Source organism: Leuciscus leuciscus (genome assembly GCF_965113295.1).
Source record: "Leuciscus leuciscus genome assembly, chromosome: 19".
Classification (NCBI taxonomy): domain Eukaryota; kingdom Metazoa; phylum Chordata; class Actinopteri; order Cypriniformes; family Leuciscidae; genus Leuciscus; species Leuciscus leuciscus.
Genome location: NC_138743.1, coordinates 12542712 through 12564867, shown reverse-complemented (window position 1 = coordinate 12564867; position 22156 = coordinate 12542712). Strand labels below are relative to the sequence as shown.

The window sequence follows — 22156 nt, the reverse complement described above, 5'->3', positions numbered from 1 at the left end:
ATGTTGTTCTTTTTTTTTTTTATGATAAAACACCATACTATAGATAGACCATGTGTCTTACAAAGAGTTATTTGCAAACAAAAACAAGCACATAATCAGTCTGTTAATCCTAGTAGCAAAATGCAGTAAAAATCAAAGCAGTTAAAACTGGAATTAATTAAAGGGATGAAACTGATGTTGTTGTAGATTGACACCAGTGTCTCACCTTGACAGAACTGTCCATCCACTGGAAGGGCATTGATACATGTACATGATCCATCAGTGATGACATCACAGGCCTCGTATAAGTGACACGTGTCATTTGGCCAAACAAACAGACCCTCACATTTACACTGATACTGCGTTTGATTCAATGAACACACTGAAAAGTACAAGAAGAGTCCAAACATCAAATAATTGATGTCAGTATTCATGATGTATAGAGTTTATTCTTAGCCATTTAAGATTACAAAGCAGAGACAGAGCTCGTACCAGTAGTTATGTTGATTTCTGTAATGTTAGTGCTGTCACTGATTATGTAGGGCAAATTAAAAGACATCAGAAGGGTCCTCAGCTGATCAGTGACGCTACTATCCACACTATTGATCTGAATTTCAATCAGATATTCAGTCAAAGGAAGAGTCACTGTAGAAAAAAAGATAAAAAAAAGAAATCAGGACAATGCCTTTTACCAACAAATACAATAATCAAAGTTCACAAAATAAAATTATTAACAGACAATGATTTTTTTCAGGCCAATAGAATTTCATGTAACAGTTTTTTTTTCATGTAACTTGATTATGTATTTAAGCAGCTTTTATCATGGCTGAAAACAGAAACGACAGAAACACACACCAAACCATATAATAGATTGAATTGATATTTCTGTCAAATTTACTTACAATATAAATCAAATACATCATGAAGTATATTTTCTACATGCTCACCATTGCATGGGTTACTGATGCTGACTGGTTGATTCATATTTGTTACAGTAAACCCACTCAAGCAGGAACAGTTGTAACTCCCAATTGAGTTGTTGCAACGAGAGTTTGGACCACAAAACTCTGATGACTTTAGACATTCATTAACATCTATATTACAAGGCGATATGAAAATAGGTATTGTTGTTATAGGAAAACTGAAATATGAATGTCACTTTAATGCGAATCTATGTTTTGGTAACTATAAATAGAGGACGAATAAAATGTAGTATGCAACAGTTAAAAAAAAACACCTTATTGCTTCCAATTGTTAATTAAACAACAAACAGTGTTAAATATGATTTTATTGCAAAAATTTGAGTCTAAAAAACTACACTAGGTTATTTTCCAAATATTAGACTGTATATATAAATGTGATTATAGGATTTACCTCTACATGTGTTATTGATGGTGATGGTGAGACTTGAGTTTGTTACAGTGAATCCATCCAAACATGAGCAATTGTAACTTCCTATTTCATTTGTGCAGTTGGAGTCTGGACCACATACAGATGGACTGACCAGACATTCATTTATATCTATGGAGAAAAAAATAAATAAAACTAAAATGTTAAAGGCATGAAAGACTTTTGGCATTCAAACAAAAGTATTGATATTATAATTCCAAGATGGTAAAAAAGAAAAAATTATTATTTGTTGGGTGATGTTACACCTCAAACAGGAACAGCTAAAACTCACACTATTATTCACACAAACGGTAAATATATAACAGCTCTGTACTCTCAATTTTATGAGACAAAAACAGAAAACAAAATCAGTTGATAATACTCACCCTGACATGAGTTGTTCCGACTCACAGGACTGTCTTTATTGGAGGTCTTAAATCCACTCCAGCATGAACACATGTGACTCCCAATGATGTTAATACAATCTGAGTATTGACCACAAACTAACACTGCATCTTCACATTCATTGATGTCTGGAAAGAGGGAGATGGTTTTGCATTAATGCTAAAATCAAAGATTTTCAAACCACCAATAGTAGATCTTTTCACATTTGTTAGGCCATAGGCAAATACTTAATTGCTCATTTGTCGCATATATTGACTAAAATCCAAATCTTAGATACAGCTTCCAGTAGAAATAATCTTTGATTAAAGTTCTCTGTCAGACTTTCAGACAATTGCGATTTTGTCCACAGGGGGAGTCGTTCTGACTTTTCTGACCACTGTTGCTTTTTTTGTTGGTTTCTGTGTACTTTGGCGTTTTGCCATCTCCTTTTTTGTAATTTTGTTACGCTGCTTGAGTTCCCTTTCGAAAGGGAACTCGCACTGCGTCGAATGACGCTTTGGGGAACGCCTCAGGCGTGACAGGTGTCTGAAATCACTATCAAATCACGGCAATCATAATGACCGGCGACAGCCCGTGAATGATTAACGTGCGACCTGCAAGTATAAAAGGGCGCCTTGCCAACATGACAAACATCTTTTCGTCTTCAGGGACTGTCTGTTTGATATCGCTGGGAAAAAGGTCGGCAAAGAAAAAGTATGAAACGCACGGAGAAGGCTGAAAGCTTCAGGAAGTGTGCAGATCCGTGCCCAAGGTATTTGATGCCGGGTGATACACACGAACTGTGCGTTCTCTGTCTGGGCAAAGAGCACGCACAGGCGGCTCTTGAGGGAGCCGTCTGTGCAAACTGTGAGCGTTTTGCTTTGAAAACGCTCCGCTCTCGTCTAGCCCTCTTCTCGAGTGAGGAGGGCTTACCATCTGTACCTCGTGGCTCAGGTCCCGCTCGCGCTGAGGCAGAGCGGCGACTCGCGTCATGGGGTTCCCAGAGGGATCTCGCCGATCGCCTTGAGAGGGGTGTTAACCTCTCAGATGATTCGGCAGATGACGAGGGTGAGTTGCAGGTGGATGACGAAGAGGATTTTTCTCCGACTATTCCTGCAACAGATGCTCTTCAGGACGGGCAGGTGATGGATGAGGAGGAGGTCATTCAGGTGGATCCTGAACCCTCTCAGCCACCCTGCCCCGTGTATGCTGAGCTGCTGGATGTAATGGAACGCGCCACTGACAGGTTGCAACTGCCATGGCGGCGCGTTAGGGGAGAAGTTGCTCGTGGCAGGCTGGACGATCGATTTCTCCCCGGCCATAGACCACCAGCTCAGGCGAGCCTTCCATTTCTTCCCGATCTCCATACAGAGATCGAGAGGGCATGGAAGAACCCATACTCTGCTCGGATCCACCGACATCAGCGGGCTAGTTTCGCTGATGTTGAGGGGATCGGCGAGTATGGGTATGTGTCGATGCCGCCCATTGACGAGACGTTTGCGAACCATCTCGTGTCTGGGCGGGCGTCGACGCTGAGTGCTCCAGCCCTGCCATCCAGACCGCTCAAGACCACAGCGCGTCTGAATGGCAGAGCATACACGGCAGCGGGTCAGGCCTGTGCCGCCCTGCAAACTATGGCGGTGTTGCAGGCGTACCAGGCCGACCTGCTGGGGGATCTCGACCAGGGGACAGGGCTGTCCCCTGAGGCGGTGGCTGAGCTGCGCCGCACCACAGATCATGCTCTCCGGGCCACTAAACATACTGCCGCTTCGATCGGTCGTTCGATGGCGGCAATGGTGGCCACGGAGAGGCATCTGTGGTTGAACCTGGCTGGCATCGGGGAGAAAGAGAAGGCCTTTCTCCTTGATGCACCGGTTTCGCCCTCTGAACTTTTTGGCACCTCCGTGGAGGCGGTGGTCGGAAAGTTCAGGGAGGCGAAGGCGCGCTCAGCGGCATTTAGGACCTGTATACCGCTGAGATCCGGGTCCGAGCCCAGACAGGCGGGAGAGCCTGGCCCTTCACGACCTGATGGCCGTAGACAGGGCCAGAGAGCTAGTGTCGCCTCTCGTGCACCTCCTCCATGTAGGAACAGGTCACAGAGGAGGCGTGACTCCCGCAGGAAAAAGAAGGATCTGAGGGAGGTGATCCAGTACAAACGATCACAGCGTTAGTGATGGATCATCTCCTGGAGGGCGGTACAATCCCAGCCTCTCCTCTTTTTCCTGACTCCCCAGGCGTTTCTTACACCAGGCCTGGGGCTGGGCCTATGATGAGAACAAAGTTCTGAGGGCCCGCCTCGGCTTGGTTGGTGAGCGCGCCTCTTTCAGGCATGTAAGGTGATGGACCCCAGGTTCATAAAGAACTCTCTGGCGAGTCTTCACTCCGCACGCCGCAGGTGAACTGGTTGGTTTTTAAACAAATTTCTGTGTGTATACTAACACTGATTTGTATTTCTCTACAGACCTTGTTCCCTGTATAGATCTAGGGGGTCATTCCTAGAGGAGCAATGAGGTAAGGTATTGGACTTCAGGGCCCTGAAGCCTCCCCCCAGCTTGTGGCTGGAACGATTTAGGGAGAAGCTCAAAAAAGATTTGGCTCCCGTGTTGAGTGTGATGGCCTTCCTGTCATAAATGATGATATGCGTGGTGGGCCACCACTCATTTCTATTTAGCCTCAGGGCTTTTAGCCACCCAGGGGTAGAGTAGTTGGTCTTCCTAAAAAAATTTATTAAAAAAAGAGCTTTTTTGCTTTAGGTTTAGACTGACGCTGGCGCTTCAGATAGATCTTATGTCCTACCTATCGGTTTGTGACATTGGTATCCTGAGTATTTCGCTCCCCTGAGCTCTAAGGTTTCAGTAGGTTGAGTGTTTCACAGCCTCTCAATCTAGTAGGCTGTGGCTCCTCCGAGCCCTCAGGTAGATCTATGCTTGTAGGTCGGCCCTCACCCGGGCCGCCTCTGTAGCTGGCCTAGGCTATGCTAGGGGTATTGGAGGCGTTCTGCTAAGTATAGCTGCCGCACTCATCAGGTATTAGGCTTCCTCCCCTTTATTTCAGCCTCCTCCCTTAAATGGGAGTTGTTGGCCAAGGCCCGCCCCTTTCACTGCATTCAGGGGTGATAGCAGGGTTAGGCTGTCTTTCGCTCTGCGATGTGATAGTTTGCCAGACCCTGCCGAACAGAGCTACTGGTTATTAGGCCTCTAGAGCTGGCTCCACTCAGCCCGTTGAGCTGAACCGCTCAAACGATGGGTAAAAGTTGGGTGGCTTGCAAGCAAGCCCCCGCTCCCCTAGGCTGGGCACAGGACAAATCCCTGTCACCCTTTGAAGCCACTTGCAGGCCCGCTCCCTGTCTAACATTTCAGGGGCATATGGTGTTACTCCCCTGCTAACTGAGGGTAGTTTTGAGTAGTCCATTCTCAGCTCTGTATTATCTACCTCACACCACGATGGCTCCGGTTGAGCAGGGAGTTCTAACTGCATTTCATTCCGGTCTTTTGAACTCCGCTCCCTTGAAGCCAGAGCATTGCCATGAGCTGACGCCCATGCATATAGTAGGTAGGCCCGTAAAGTGGGGCCTCCACTAGGCAGAGTGGCGTATGTTGTACTCCCCTGCTATAAGGGTATTGCTTTTTGCTGAGTACACTGCCTTTGGCAATGTGATTGGGTACCAGGATGCTGTAAGCGCTGTAGTAACAGTTTTCTGCCACGAAGGCTGCATGGTTAGGTAGTAGGCCCCAGCAGGCCTCCTTGACCGGGTAGCCCCCAAAAAGGGCTCCTAGGCCAGCTCACCTTTGTTGGTTGGCCCTGGTAGTTCTGGCGGAAGGCTCGCTGCCGAGTAGTAGGCCTTAACAGGCCTCCTCGGAGGTGGGTCCCAACATTGTGGAACATACATTAAGGGAAAAACTATAGATACGTTTTTTAATTCGGTATGCTTCCAGCAGTGTTCGTTAAAGTAGCAGAATAGACTCGCTATCAGCTAGTAGGCCCGACCAGGCCTCCCTGTTAGGCGAGTCCCCAGCAGTAGTCACCATGTAGCCCAGTCCGGCAGGCCTTAGCAGGCCGCCCTGGGACTGTAAGCACCCGGATTTAGGGCTCTTAGTATCCAGCTGTTAGACTTTTTTAGGTAGTAGGCCTCTTCAGGCATCCCTGAAGGAGGTCTCCCTGAGGGTTAATTCCCACATACTGTGGCTACTAGGTGGCAGGCTGTTATCAGGTTGCAGGCCTCACCAGGCCTCCCTGAAGGTGTGCTTCCACATATTGTGACTATCAGGTAGTAGGCCTTACCAGGCCTCCCTGAAAGTGAGCTCCCTCATGTCATGGTTGTCAGGTAGTAGGCCTCACTAGGCCTCCCTGAAATTGAGTTCCAACTTACTTTAAGTTTCCACTCAAGGTGGTTATCTGGTAACAGGTAGTAGGCCTCTCTAGGCGAACTCCCACATATGTGGTTATCAGATAGTAGGCTTCACCAGGCCTCTCTGAAGGTGAGCTCCCACATACTGTGGCTGTCAGGTAGTAGGCCTCTCCAGGTCTCCCTGAGAGTAGTTTCACAGTGGTGCTGGGTTTTGTAAGCTAGTGGCCGCTTACTATCAGTTTAGCAGTCCTTATCAGGCAGCTACCGTAGGTGAGCTTGCGCCCTGGCTCGAGGGTTGTAAAGCACTATGCTGAGTCATACTCTCCAGGATATCCCGTCTCTGAGATTCGGGCCGAGTGCTTCACTGCCTGCTTCGCAGTCCCTCGGGTTGGATGCCTTCCTAAAGGCAAGTGTCCAGAGGCTCTGTCTTCAGACAGACAGGAAGTGGCCAGACTGTAGTGTCTTATGTTGTGACACCAGGTCAGGCCTGCCTGGTGGCATTTCAGGTGGCACGTTCCCCTGAATAGTGACTGGCTGAGGTTCCCTTGGGTTCCCTAGCCACATTCCCTAGAAAGGACCCCTTCTAAGATTGAAGTTGTGGTCCTAGGCCCTGGAGCAGGCCCAGGTAGACCTTTCACTAAACTATGTTTATGGAGGTTTTCTGTGGTATCATATAGCTTGGGCTATGACCGTAGGGAGTGCTGTCACTGACAGCCCAGTGTGACCTGAGGGTGAGTGGTTCTAGCGTTTCATTTGAATTTGCTAGTTCTGACAGTTGTCACTGCCACCTGGCAGGCACTTCCCTTAGCATGGTGGCGTTGGTATATCGTTCCCCAAAGCGTCATTCGACGCAGTGCGAGTTCCCTTTCGAAAGGGAACGTCTCAGGTTATGACTGTAACCTATGTTCCCTGAGAACAGGGAAGGAGACATTGCGTCTCCTTGCCATGCCTCGGGGCCTGCCTACCAAACAGTCCCTTCAGACGATAAGGTGTTTGTCATGTTGGCAAGGCGCCCTTTTATACTTGCAGGTCGCACGTTAATCATTCACGTTAATGATTCACGGGCTGTCGCTGGTCATTATGATTGCCGTGATTTGATAGTGATTTCAGACACCTGTCACGCCTGAGGCGTTCCCCAAAGCGTCATTCGACGCAGTGTCTCGTTCCCTGTTCTCAGGGAACATAGGTTACAGTCGTAACCTGAGACGTTTTTGAGGGAACATCTGACTAACTTGTTTGATTCTGTTCAAAGGACTAACATCATTCTGTAAATGGTTTTTATTGGAATGAAAATATCCACTTTACCTGACATTTATCAGAGAATTAGGTGTTGAAATATCACACTCACATTCAGGTATGTTCGCATATGGCAGTTTACAGTTGCCAAGCAACGTTGCGTAACACAAGTTGCGACAGAGCTCAGCCAATCAGGATTAAGTCAAAACTACATTGTAATCTTTAAAACTTTTATATATACAATATATGTATTTAGGCGCAGCATTTAATAAAAAGAAAACGTTCTGTTTTGCAGGCAATCAGTCCAGCACAGTACTTTTACAATGATAAGCCAATGGTGTTATGAATCCCACCTACAGAATGATTTTTGATTGACAGCCTCTCATTAGCATGTTGAGCAAATAAAATAAAATAGAGGTGTTTCTCCAGAGAAGGCAGGGGAGGCAGTACCTCCTCAAAAAATTGCAAGAGAAAATAATCCATATTACAACAATAAAACCACACATATATTACAAAATATTACATTAAAAAGTGTATTCAATAATTCGTTTTTCAAAAGTAACACTGTCCAACAGCGACACCAGTGGATAAAGTTACAGCGGGACGCTGCGTTTCTCTTGCCTCCCCTGAGCCCAATGAGTTTTAACAGACCCCCTAAAGCATGCAGTGGATTTGGTGGGGGGTAATTGAGAATGCTACCATCGTGCTACGATTGGATGTGATTGGTTATGATTGGATATGATTGGTTTGTGTTAAAAATCCTGCCTTTTGTTTTCGGGCGCGTTCCTGAATTGGTCTAATCCTATGGCGAGATGGGTAAGTTATATAGGCAGATGCCCCGCTAATTCTAGCGGGCTCTGCGCCGATTGGTTCGGGCAGATATGCCGCATCACCATAGGTTTGTGCAGTTTACACTGCTCAGCCAATAAGCTCATGCAGATCCCTGCACTATTATGGCTTGTGCAGTTTCATTGCATTATTCAATAAAAGGCTTCAATATTCAGAGAAAAAGGAGTTTTTCCCATAGTGTCTAGCGACACAATACGAGTGAACCGTATCGATAGGGAACACTCAATAGACAATTTAACAACTTTAAAAACTTGATTTCCAACACAGGTTTCCAAACCACCAAATGTGTCAAGTGTCACTGAGTAAAACCATACTGGTCATGTTACTACAATTACAATCAGTACATTTGTGATCTAATGGGATTTCTTACCTCTCTGGCAAAGCGGACCCTCTGAAGGGAGAGCTTGAATACATCCACAAGTGCCTCCCACAATTTCATCACACTCATGATAGGCCCTGCAGGTGTCATTGGGCCAAACATGACGCTCCTCACACTTGCACTCATATTGTGTTCCATTTAACCCACACACTGTAATAGAATAGGATTTATTCATCTGTGTTCAAACTGTCAATTTGTCCTAATACTGAACAAATCTTAGTATGTGACATGATCAAACATTCAGCTCTCACCAGTAGTCATGTCGATATCTGTGATATTTATGCTGTTGCTCAGAGTCAAAGGCAGGCTGATATTGCTGATGAGACTTCGTAAGTAGTTCACCAGGAACAAGTCAAAGAATCTCACATCAATGTCAACCATGTAGTTAGAAGGTAGCACTGCAAGAAGAAAGAAAGTAGGTTGAGTTGTTGTATAATGTGATGTTAATAATTTTATGACAAAAACTCCATATAATAGACCATGTGTCTTACAGTTATTTGCAAGAAAAAGAAAATATTAATAATACATATAATAATAATAATAATAATAATAATAAAAATAATAATAATGCACAAGCACATAATCAGTTTGAAATACCAGTAGCAAAATGCAGGAAAATAAAAGCAGGAAAAACAGATCAAATAAATTAAAGGGATAAAACTGATGTTGTTGTAGAATGACGCCAGTGTCTCACCTTGACATAACTGTCCATCCACTGGAAGGGCATTGATACATGTACATGATCCATCAGTGATGACATCACAGGCCTCGTATGAGTGACACGTGTCATTTGGCCAAACAAACAGACCCTCACATTTACACTGATACTGCGTTTGGTTCAATGAACACACTGAAACGCACAAGAAGAGTCCAAACATCAAATAATTGATGTCAGTATTCACAAAGGATACCGTTTATTCTTAGCCATTTAAGAATACAAAGCAGAGACAGAGCTCGTACCAGTAGTTATGTTGATTTCTGTAATGTTAGTGCTGTCACTGATTATGTAGGGCAAATTAAAAGACATCAGAAGGGTCCTCAGCTGATCAGTGACGCTACTATCCACACTATTGATCTGAATTTCAATCAGATATTCAGTCAAAGGTAGAGTCACTGTAGAAAAAAAGATTTAAAAAAAGAAATCATGACAATGCCTTGTCCCTACAAATACAATAATCAAAGTTCACAAAAGAAAATTATTAACAGACAATTATTTTTTCAGGCCAACAGGATTTCATGTTACAGTTTTTATTTAAACAACTTGATTATGTATTTAAGCAGCTTTTTATCATGGCTGAAAACAGAAACGACAGAAACACACACCAAACCATATAATAGATTGAATTGATATTTCTGTCAAATTTACTTACAATATAAATCAAATACATCATGAAGTATATTTTCTACATGCTCACCATTGCATGGGTTACTGATGCTGATTGGTTGATTCATATTTGTTACAGTAAACCCACTCAAGCAGGAACAGTTGTAACTCCCAATTGAGTTGTTGCAACGAGAGTTTGGACCACAAAACTCGGATGACTTTAGACATTCATTAACATCTATATTACAAGACGATATGAAAATAGGTATTGTTGTTATAGGAACACTGAAATATGAATGTCACTTTAATGTGAATCTATGTTTCGGTAACTATAAATAGAGGACGAATAAAATGTAGTATGCAACAGTTAAAAAAACACCTAATTGATTCCAATTGTTAATTAAACAACAAACAGTGTTAAATATGATTTTATTGCAAAAAATTAAAAGTCTAAAAAACTACACTAGGTTATTTTCCAAATATTAGACTGTATATAAATGTGATTATAGGATTTACCTCTACATGTGTTATTGATGCTGATGGTGAGACTTGAGTTTGTTACAGTGAATCCATCCAAACATGAGCAATTGTAACTTCCTATTTCATTTGTGCAGTTGGAGTCTGGACCACATACAGATGGACTGACCAGACATTCATTTATATCTATGGAGAAGCATCTTTTTTTTAAACTATTACGTTTACAGTATTACATTAGGTAAAAATTCTAAAGGCATGAAAGACTTTTGGTATTTCAACAAAATAATAGATATTATAATTCCAAGATGGTAAAAAAAGAAAACAAATATTATTTGTTTGGTGATGTTACACCTCAAACAGGAACAGCTAAAACTCACACTAGTATTCACACAAACTGTAAAGAAATAGCAGCTCTGTAGTCTGTACTCTCAATTTTATGAGACAAAAACAGAAAACAAAATCAGTTGATAATACTCACCCTGACATGAGTTGTTGCGGCTCACAGGACTGTCTTTATTGGAAGTATTAAATCCACTCCAGCATGAACACATGTGACTCCCAATGATGTTAATACAATCTGAGTATTGACCACAAACGGACACTGCATCTTCACATTCATTGATGTCTAGAAAAAAAAAAAGAGTGAGAAGCTATTGCAATAATGTTAAGATTTCTAAACCACCAAAACATGTTAAGTGTCACTGAGTAAAACCATATTGGTCATGTTACTACAATTACAATCAGTACATTTGTGATCTAATGTGATTTCTTACCTCTCTGGCAAAGCGGACCCTCTGAAGGGAGAGCTTGAATACATCCACAAGTGCCTCCCACAATCTCATCACACTCATGATAGGCCCTGCAGGTGTCATTGGGCCAAACATGACGCTCCTCACACTTGCACTCATATTGTGTTCCATTTAACCCACACACTGTAATAGAATAGGATTTATTAATCTGTGTTCAAACTGTCAATTTGTCCTAATACTGAACTCATCTTAGTATGTGACATGATCAAACATTCAGCTCTCACCAGTAGTCATGTCGATATCTGTGATATTTATGCTGTTGCTCAGAGTCAAAGGCAGGCTGATATTGCTGATGAGATTTCGTAAGTAGTTCACCAGGAACAAGTCAAAGAATCTCACATCAATGTCAACCATGTAGTTAGAAGGCAGTACTGCAAAAAACAAAACAAAAAAACAGAAGCAGGTTGAGCTGAACAATTAGTCCAAGTTATTCAATTCTTAAAATAACAAAAAATTATTACTATTTTTTTTTTTTTTAATGACCTTTTGTAGCCTGTGGTGTATAATTTAAAAGAACATTAATGTGTTGTTAATAGAGTTATTTGCAATCAAAAACAAGCACATAATCAGTTTGAAATACCAGTAGCAAAATGCAGGAAAATAAAAGCAGGAAAAACAGATCAAATAAATTAAAGGGATGAAACTGATGTTGTTGTAGATTGACACCAGTGTCTCACCTTGACAGAACTGTCCATCCACTGGAAGGGCATTGATACATGTACATGATCCATCAGTGATGACATCACAGGCCTCGTATGAGTGACACGTGTCATTTGGCCAAACAAACAGACCCTCACATTTACACTGATACTGCGTTTGATTCAATGAACACACTGAAAAGCACAAGAAGAGTCCAAACATCAAATAATTTATGTCAGTATTCATGATGTATAGAGTTTATTCTTAGCCATTTAAGATTACAAAGCAGAGACAGAGCTCGTACCAGTAGTTATGTTGATTTCTGTAATGTTAGTGCTGTCACTGATTATGTAGGGCAAATTAAAAGACATCAGAAGGGTCCTCAGCTGATCAGTGACGCTACTATCCACACTATTGATCTGAATTTCAATCAGATATTCAGTCAAAGGTAGAGTCACTGTAGAAAAAAAGATTTAAAAAAAGAAATCATGACAATGCCTTGTCCCTACAAATACAATAATCAAAGTTCACAAAAGAAAATTATTAACAGACAATGATTTTTTCAGGCCAACAGGATTTCATGTTACAGTTTTTATTTAAACAACTTGATTATGTATTTAAGCAGCTTTTTATCATGGCTGAAAACAGAAACGACAGAAACACACACCAAACCATATAATAGATTGAATTGATATTTCTGTCAAATTTACTTACAATATAAATCAAATACATCATGAAGTATATTTTCTACATGCTCACCATTGCATGGGTTACTGATGCTGATTGGTTGATTCATATTTGTTACAGTAAACCCACTCAAGCAGGAACAGTTGTAACTCCCAATTGAGTTGTTGCAACGAGAGTTTGGACCACAAAACTCGGATGACTTTAGACATTCATTAACATCTATATTACAAGACGATATGAAAATAGGTATTGTTGTTATAGGAACACTGAAATATGAATGTCACTTTAATGTGAATCTATGTTTCGGTAACTATAAATAGAGGACGAATAAAATGTAGTATGCAACAGTTAAAAAAACACCTAATTGATTCCAATTGTTAATTAAACAACAAACAGTGTTAAATATGATTTTATTGCAAAAAATTAAAAGTCTAAAAAACTAGGTTATTTTCCAAATATTAGACTGTATATAAATGTGATTATAGGATTTACCTCTACATGTGTTATTGATGCTGATGGTGAGACTTGAGTTTGTTACAGTGAATCCATCCAAACATGAGCAATTGTAACTTCCTATTTCATTTGTGCAGTTGGAGTCTGGACCACATACAGATGGACTGACCAGACATTCATTTATATCTATGGAGAAGCATCTTTTTTTTTAAACTATTACGTTTACAGTATTACATTAGGTAAAAATTCTAAAGGCATGAAAGACTTTTGGTATTTCAACAAAATAATAGATATTATAATTCCAAGATGGTAAAAAAAGAAAACAAATATTATTTGTTTGGTGATGTTACACCTCAAACAGGAACAGCTAAAACTCACACTAGTATTCACACAAACTGTAAAGAAATAGCAGCTCTGTACTCTCAATTTTATGAGACAAAAACAGAAAACAAAATCAGTTGATAATACTCACCCTGACATGAGTTGTTGCGGCTCACAGGACTGTCTTTATTGGAAGTATTAAATCCACTCCAGCATGAACACATGTGACTCCCAATGATGTTAATACAATCTGAGTATTGACCACAAACTGACACTGCATCTTCACATTCATTGATGTCTAGAAAAAAAAAAAGAGTGAGAAGCTATTGCAATAATGTTAAGATTTCTAAACCACCAAAACATGTCAAGTGTCACTGAGTAAAACCATATTGGTCATGTTACTACAATTACAATCAGTACATTTGTGATCTAATGTGATTTCTTACCTCTCTGGCAAAGCGGACCCTCTGAAGGGAGAGCTTGAATACATCCACAAGTGCCTCCCACAATCTCATCACACTCATGATAGGCCCTGCAGGTGTCATTGGGCCAAACATGACGCTCCTCACACTTGCACTCATATTGTGTTCCATTTAACCCACACACTGTAATAGAATAGGATTTATTAATCTGTGTTCAAACTGTCAATTTGTCCTAATACTGAACTCATCTTAGTATGTGACATGATCAAACATTCAGCTCTCACCAGTAGTCATGTCGATATCTGTGATATTTATGCTGTTGCTCAGAGTCAAAGGCAGGCTGATATTGCTGATGAGATTTCGTAAGTAGTTCACCAGGAACAAGTCAAAGAATCTCACATCAATGTCAACCATGTAGTTAGAAGGCAGTACTGCAAAAAACAAAACAAAAAAACAGAAGCAGGTTGAGCTGAACAATTAGTCCAAGTTATTCAATTCTTAAAATAACAAAAAATTATTACTATTTTTTTTTTTTTTAATGACCTTTTGTAGCCTGTGGTGTATAATTTAAAAGAACATTAATGTGTTGTTAATAGAGTTATTTGCAATCAAAAACAAGCACATAATCAGTTTGAAATACCAGTAGCAAAATGCAGGAAAATAAAAGCAGGAAAAACAGATCAAATAAATTAAAGGGATGAAACTGATGTTGTTGTAGATTGACACCAGTGTCTCACCTTGACAGAACTGTCCATCCACTGGAAGGGCATTGATACATGTACATGATCCATCAGTGATGACATCACAGGCCTCGTATGAGTGACACGTGTCATTTGGCCAAACAAACAGACCCTCACATTTACACTGATACTGCGTTTGATTCAATGAACACACTGAAAAGCACAAGAAGAGTCCAAACATCAAATAATTTATGTCAGTATTCATGATGTATAGAGTTTATTCTTAGCCATTTAAGATTACAAAGCAGAGACAGAGCTCGTACCAGTAGTTATGTTGATTTCTGTAATGTTAGTGCTGTCACTGATTATGTAGGGCAAATTAAAAGACATCAGAAGGGTCCTCAGCTGATCAGTGACGCTACTATCCACACTATTGATCTGAATTTCAATCAGATATTCAGTCAAAGGTAGAGTCACTGTAGAAAAAAAGATTAAAAAAAAAATCATGGCAATGCCTTTTACCTACAAATACAATAATCAAAGTTCACAAAAGAAAATTATTAACAGACAATGATTTTTTCAGGCCAATAGGATTTCATGTAACAGTTCTTTTTTTAAACAACTTGATTATGTATTTAAGCAGCTTTTATCATGGCTGAAAACAGAAACGACAGAAACACACATCAAACCATATAATAGATTGAATTGATATTTCTGTCAAAATTTCTTACAATATAAATCAAATACATCATGAAGTATATTTTCTACATGCTCACCATTGCATGGGTTACTGATGCTGATTGGTTGATTCATATTTGTTACAGTAAACCCACTCAAGCAGGAACAGTTGTAACTCCCAATTGAGTTGTTGCAACGAGAGTTTGGACCACAAAACTCGGATGACTTTAGACATTCATTAACATCTATATTACAAGACAATATGAAAAAATTTATTGTTGTTATAGGAACACTGAAATACGAATGTCACTTTAATGCAAATCTACGTTTTGGTAACTATAAATAGAGGACAAATAAAATGTAGTATGCAACAGTTAAAAAAACACCTAATTGATTCCAATTGTTAATTAAACAACAAACAGTGTTAAATATGATTTTATTGCAAAAAATTAAAAGTCTAAAAAACTAGGTTATTTTCCAAATATTAGACTGTATATAAATGTGATTATAGGATTTACCTCTACATGTGTTATTGATGCTGATGGTGAGATTTGAGTTTGTTGCAGTGAATCCATCCAAACATGAGCAATTGTAACTTCCTCTTTCATTTGTGCAGTTGGAGTCTGGACCACATACAGATGGACTGACCAGACATTCATTTATATCTATGGAGATTTTTTTTTTTTTATTAAAACTATTACGTTTACAGTATTAAATTAGGTAAAAGGTCTAAAGACATGAAAGACTTCTGGTATTTAAACAAAAGTATTGATATTATAATTCCAAGACGGTAAAAAAAAATAAAAAAAATAAAAAAATATTTGTTTGGTGATGTTACACCTCAAACAGGAACAGCTAAAACTCACACTAGTATTCACACAAACTGTAAAGAAATAGCACGACAAATAATAACTGAGACAAAAACAGAAAACAAAATCAGCTGATAATACTCACCCTGACATGAGTTGTTGCGGCTCACAGGACTGTCTTTATTGGAGGTATTAAATCCACTCCAGCATGAACACATGTGACTCCCAATGATGTTAATACAATCTGAGTATTGACCACAAACTGACACTGCATCTTCACATTCATTGATGTCTGGGGAAAAAAAAAAAGAATGAGAAGCTATTGCAATAATGTTAAGATTTCTAAACCACCAAAACATGTCAAGTGTCACTGAGTAAAACCATACTGGTCATGTTATTACAATTACAATCAGTACATTTGTGATCTAATGTGATTTCTTACCTCTCTGGCAAAGCGGACCCTCTGAAGGGAGAGCTTGAATACATCCACAAGTGCCTCCCACAATCTCATCACACTCATGATAGGCCCTGCAGGTGTCATTGGGCCAAACATGACGCTCCTCACACTTGCACTCATATTGTGTTCCATTTAACCCACACACTGTGAAAAAAAGAAATTATGGCAACTTTTTGGCTATATTCATACAATCAATAGAAGTCACTTAAAATTATCAGTGTTAAGTGTAAAACCAAGAAAGCATTTCTGAATCTTTGCATTTGTAGGTAAAAATATATTATGGGAGTAACTTTGTGTTTATGTGCATGTTTATATCCAAAGACATTCAGTGACGCAGAAGGAAATATACAGTCTCAGCTCAAAATACCCCACATTTGATGATTTTATGAAGTCTATCTAACATACCTGATAAGAAATATAAAACTAATCGTATTAATATTACTCATTTTTGTGCAAACACTGATGTAACGAAGCTTTCTGCTCTCACCAGTAGTCACGTCGACATCTGTGATATTTATGCTGTTGCTCAGAATGAGAGGCAGGCTGATGTTTGTGATTAGACTTCTTAAGTAGTTCACCAGGAACAAGTCAAAGAATCTCACATCAATGTCAATCTCGTAGTTAGAAGGTGGTGCTGCAAAAAAAAAAAAAAAAGAAAAGAAGCAATTATAGCAGAACAAAAGTAAAACTATGCACCCTCACTGTCAAAAACAGGTATTTCTTGATGCCACGGCCTTCTTTTGGAATGTTGTTGTGTTGCTGTATTTTTATGAAAGTTCTTACTCTGCAATGGAGATCAGCCGATTCTGTTTCAGATTATTTTTATACACCAGTGTCCAATTACTGATATGCTGAACCAATTTTTATTTCTGCTTTCTGACACAATATCTGTATGATCATTTGACTACCAATATATTTAAAAAAAAATTATACCCATTACCAATATTTTATTAATGAATTCTTTTTCATATATGGTTTTGGTTATGGCAAAAAAATGTTTTACACATTTCTCATTTTAATTAATTGCTGTGTTTTTTTGTTTTGTTTTTTAAGTTGAGAAATTATCCAAACACTTCATTAAATAAGTTACTGTGAAAACTGTTGTTGGAAACTTTTCTTTAGAGACTCACTAAAATGGTTACAATTAAATTAATCAGTATACCGGATATAAAGAAAAGATAACCAATAAAGTTTAAGATTAAAAGTGTGTTTAAATTAAAAGTGTGAAATAACTGTCCATGATATTTAATTGCATTGGGTTGCTACAAGTCAAATGTCAAATATAAAAAGTTATATTTTGTTGTTTTGTTGTTCTGTTGTTTTTCAGATTTATGAATGTAATGGCTCACCTTCTTTTAACTGGCAGAACTGTCCATCCACTGGAAGGGCATTGATACATGTACATGAACCATCAATGATGTCATCACAGGCCTCATATGAGTGACACGTGTCATTTGGCCAAACAAACAGACCCTCACATTTACACTGATACTGCGTTTGATTCAATGAACACACTGAAAAGCAGAATCAACAAGTTTATCATTAATTTATAGCAGTATATATGATGTATAAAGTACAAGTCAAAGCAGAGACAGAGCTCATACCAGTAGTTATGTTGATTTCTGTGATGTTAGTGCTGTCACTGATTTTGTAGGGCAAACTGAAAGACATCAAGTAGCTCATCAGCTGATCAATGATGGAAGTATTCTCGGCATCTATCTGAATTTCAGTTAGATATTCAGCTGGAACTGGAATGAGTGTAGGAAAGATAAAAAGAGTTAGGAATATTCACTCTTCTCTTCCAATATTCATAAAAATGCAGCAGTTATATGTACTTCGGGATTTAAATCATATGTTTGTATGTACCTGTTGATGGTTGCCCACATGCAGTGTTATCTTCCAGGAAAAGGATGAGAATGGATTAGAAATAATCTGTAACAATATCTGAGGTCTTCTGTGAGATTGCAAACAGAAATGTATAAAACTATTTTACTTGTTATCTCGTTGATTGGTTGACAGAACTGTCTATCACTTGGAATATCATTGATGCAGCTGCATGTGTTGTTAGTGATGTCATCACAGCTCCCATATTCTGTGCACTTTTCACACGGCCAGAAATACTGATCCTCACATACACACTTGTATCCACTGTCACTGAAATTGCACACTAAGAAAGGATAAAATGTAAACATACGGTCATTTTTAACAGATCAGAACAGCTGTGTTTGTGTTCAGAAGCTCATGAAGGTCATGTGATATTCTTCACCTGTCGTGATGTCCACATCTAATACTTCAACCAGCTCATCTAACTGAAGTGGAAAGGTGATGTTCTGAAAATATCTCCTCATCTCATCGATCACAGAGATGCTTGATGATTCCATCTCAATTTCAAACAATAAGTCTGTGAAGGGCAGTTCTGTGACATTGACAACAAGCATATTATTGTACTTTGTATGTTTTATTACAATATACATGTTTATGTAATTAATTATATTATCAATAGCAATGTGTAATACATAAAAAATGTAGTTCCAACAGATGTTAGACTAAATGTTTTTGTTCAATTTAAAGCACAAAACTTAAACTAGCGACTGTGCAATTTCACTCTAAAACTTTCTAAGCATCATGAGAGGCATTTTGGTGTCCATATATTTCACAGTATATATTTGTACATTTTGTTAACTGATATGTTAATGTAGGCTACCAACCTACAGTAATTTTTTTATTTAGTCTATTTTTTACCTTAAAAACCACCATAACACTATCAATGTTTACATAATTGATCAGAACTATTTAAAAAAATATATATTGAAATGATGCATGACACAGGGACTTTTGGGAACATTCTTAAATTGCTTTTCACCACAAATTATAAGGTGACTCATAATTGTTTACTTAAAAATATATATTTAATGTAAACATGCATACAGTATATTGTCTTGTTAAATAAATTATAGATTTTCACTAAATGATATGCAAATTCATACTTTTTACTGTATATGTTAAGGTAACTTACAGTATACCATTTAATTTTTTTTTTTACTGTAGCATTTTTAACATAAACATTAATACAGCTTTTTAAGAGTACATTTGCAGTTGGCTTGTTTGGTCATGATTCTTACCGCTCTCCAGCACACACATCTCTCCATCACTCGGAATACCACTGATACATCCACATGAGCCCAAACTGATGTCATCACAGGCCTCATACGTCTTGCAGTTGTTGTATGTCCATGCATAACCATCTTCACATACACACTGGTATTCGGTCACATTTGGCTGGCACACTGATGTAAATATAACAGAACTGGTTAACAACTGAATGTTTGCACAACATCAAAGATGAAAATTAAGCAGTAAGAATTACGTAAATAGCTTTTGATCACCGGTTTAACAGGCTCACCTGTTGTGATGTTCGCAGCAGTAATTTCAGTACTGTTGTCCAATTGAAGAGGGAATGTGATGGAGGCCAATGACGCTCTGATCTGTTCAATCACCACAGCTTGGGATGCATTCACTTCCACAACCACAATGAACTCCAATAGCTCTATACATGAGAAAATGAATGAGATTTTAATCATCATGCGGTCCGGAGGCCTGCACTCTTGAAGTAAAGGACAAGACAAAACCATTGACAGACAAAATCCCAGACAAAAATAACAAAGCATATTAAGTTAATGACTATGTGTCTTGATTCTTATATAAATAACATCAAACAATTATTATAACAGTGTGTAAGTAGAGGACAAAACAGTGAATCCGACCTGCGCTTCTTGGTAATCTATGATGCAGTTGCCCATCAATGTAGCTTAACTGTAAAAAATAAAACAACACAAAAATACATTTATCTATTTATATATAAACTTTTAGCATGCAAGTTGATCATGTGACCATGGCAGGGTTAATAACATTAACTAAATGAAATAAAATAAAATAAAATATAAATTAGTTGAAAAACAAACTAAACGGACACTAGAAATGTTGCCGTGGCAATAATCTGACACAAGTTTAGGTTGAAGTACAAAAATTATTAGCTAGAAATAAATAAAAACTAACACAAAATAAAACTAAATCTGAACTAAAAAATAAATAAATTATATATTTTTTTTTATAATTTACAGAATTTCACCTGGGCCAATTGAAAAATGTAGAATTTTATTATGCTATAAATTTCATGTTAAATATTTTAAAAGTGCTTTTAATGGTTAAAATAAATATAATTATTAGTGAAAACTATATTATAGCAAGTTAATCTTAAAAAGATTAACTTTCCATACAGTAAATGATTTGTGTTTATGTTCCCGCAGTGAAAAAAAAGAACCTTCCCCTACCTCTAAATCTATACTTGTTTCTGGGAAATCAAGTGTTTCCACAACACATTCATGGGTCAGCAGGAGCGTCATTATGATTCCTGCAAAGTACTTTAAGATTTTTCCTGTACCTGAGAAATAAAACATACACATAAATATATAGCATATAAACAGATATCAGATAAACCAAACATTTATTAGCACAGTCTCAGAAAAGATAATAAAATTTACTGCATGAATTCTGTCTTCAATGCAAATATGTAAACTGATAGTTTCAACAGTGAGCATTTTTGCAGGGTAAGAGCACCAAATTCGATCAATGTTTTAGTGAGATATCGTAAACAAACCCAGAAGATATTTGCCATTATATAAGATCTAAAACCTAAAGGCTCAAGTGGTTAGAGATAATTGACTACAATGACTTGCATTACAGCATTTTTGTGACAAACGTAGTTACAGTGAACCAAAAATAATTTAGTTGATCGTACCTTGACCGGCCATGTTTCTCAATGATGTATGTATCAAAATCACTTCAACATATTTCTTCAGAACAAAAGGCAAATATATGGCTCATCCAGACACCTTATATCTGTAAAATAGGAAATTCTGTCATAGATAATCAGTGGACAATGATAAGACTACATTTTGATTAAAGATGTTTAAGGTCTTTTGTAATGTTCAGTGCTCAAAACAGTCAACTTTTCGTGCTATTTGTCACAAATCAGCAGAAATTGTCATGATAACATGACTTTCTGTGACTTACAAAACAAAATTCCTTAAAAATCAGAGGAACTATATGTTTGACCGTTCTATCCATTAATTTGTAAATATCTACATTAGGGTCAAAAATTTAATGGAAGTACAGTAGTAAAAAAGGATTGTTTCATAATAAATTTCAATGACACAAACTGCAAGCACAAATAAGTATTGGTTGCGCACTAGTCAACAGCAATCGCACACCTGCATTTAGGTTAAATTTCTGCTCGTTTATATTAATGCCAGACAGAAATGACAACTTTCAAAAGTAAAACATTGAACAATACATTTTAAAGTCAAGGCTTTCTATGAATAAACTTAGAATAAGAATAAACATTGATTTGTAACACCTACCTTTCCTCTGGAAACAACCATGAAGAGATGCCAAACTCGTTTCTCAGGGTCTGAGATTTTGTTTCCTTGTCAAATGATCCACCTACAAAATCTTCCTGGAATTAACGTGTCTTTGTGCAGGTCACCAAAATAATGTGGCTGCGTGTGGGTTACCTGCTAGACCAGTTTAATTCTCTCTATTATTTCCTTGTTCTCTTGTTTGAAGAGAACAGAGAAGTGGGCTGAGTTTTAAAAGAAACAGTGTAAGGTCTTGTGGGCTACATTATCAGGAGTAAATCACATATATACTCAGATTATTGGCATATTATGGAAGGAGAATAGGCTATAATAGTTACACTCTTTCAGGCCTTGTCTCTGAAATTTGATCAACAAAACGAAACAGTATCATATTTGAACAGCTGATAATAAATATATTT

At 38.4% G+C, this 22156-nt stretch overlaps 1 protein-coding gene across 1 annotated transcript in view; it reads right to left on the bottom strand.

Moving 5' to 3' along the window:
* Positions 1 to 21901, bottom strand: part of adgrf6 (adhesion G protein-coupled receptor F6) — a 107465-nt gene extending 85564 nt beyond the window's left edge. The window contains exons 1-39 of the mRNA XM_082148134.1: positions 21741 to 21901; positions 21119 to 21219; positions 20652 to 20761; positions 20085 to 20133; positions 19724 to 19867; positions 19443 to 19607; positions 18587 to 18736; positions 18314 to 18487; positions 18187 to 18216; positions 17925 to 18068; positions 17670 to 17834; positions 16808 to 16954; positions 16306 to 16464; positions 16009 to 16155; positions 15573 to 15719; positions 15153 to 15299; positions 14700 to 14852; positions 14434 to 14589; positions 13981 to 14127; positions 13721 to 13879; positions 13426 to 13572; positions 12993 to 13139; positions 12573 to 12719; positions 12118 to 12270; positions 11852 to 12007; positions 11399 to 11545; positions 11139 to 11297; positions 10844 to 10990; positions 10405 to 10551; positions 9980 to 10126; positions 9525 to 9677; positions 9259 to 9414; positions 8816 to 8962; positions 8556 to 8714; positions 1755 to 1901; positions 1354 to 1500; positions 927 to 1073; positions 472 to 624; positions 206 to 361 (exon numbers count right to left, since the gene is read on the bottom strand). Coding sequence (XP_082004260.1) covers positions 206 to 361; positions 472 to 624; positions 927 to 1073; positions 1354 to 1500; positions 1755 to 1901; positions 8556 to 8714; positions 8816 to 8962; positions 9259 to 9414; positions 9525 to 9677; positions 9980 to 10126; positions 10405 to 10551; positions 10844 to 10990; positions 11139 to 11297; positions 11399 to 11545; positions 11852 to 12007; positions 12118 to 12270; positions 12573 to 12719; positions 12993 to 13139; positions 13426 to 13572; positions 13721 to 13879; positions 13981 to 14127; positions 14434 to 14589; positions 14700 to 14852; positions 15153 to 15299; positions 15573 to 15719; positions 16009 to 16155; positions 16306 to 16464; positions 16808 to 16954; positions 17670 to 17834; positions 17925 to 18068; positions 18187 to 18216; positions 18314 to 18487; positions 18587 to 18736; positions 19443 to 19607; positions 19724 to 19867; positions 20085 to 20133; positions 20652 to 20761; positions 21119 to 21131 — 5368 coding nt within the window. The 5' untranslated portion in view covers positions 21132 to 21219; positions 21741 to 21901. The remainder of the gene's footprint in view (positions 1 to 205; positions 362 to 471; positions 625 to 926; positions 1074 to 1353; positions 1501 to 1754; positions 1902 to 8555; positions 8715 to 8815; positions 8963 to 9258; positions 9415 to 9524; positions 9678 to 9979; positions 10127 to 10404; positions 10552 to 10843; positions 10991 to 11138; positions 11298 to 11398; positions 11546 to 11851; positions 12008 to 12117; positions 12271 to 12572; positions 12720 to 12992; positions 13140 to 13425; positions 13573 to 13720; positions 13880 to 13980; positions 14128 to 14433; positions 14590 to 14699; positions 14853 to 15152; positions 15300 to 15572; positions 15720 to 16008; positions 16156 to 16305; positions 16465 to 16807; positions 16955 to 17669; positions 17835 to 17924; positions 18069 to 18186; positions 18217 to 18313; positions 18488 to 18586; positions 18737 to 19442; positions 19608 to 19723; positions 19868 to 20084; positions 20134 to 20651; positions 20762 to 21118; positions 21220 to 21740) is intronic.
* Positions 21902 to 22156: the final 255 nt, after the last annotated feature.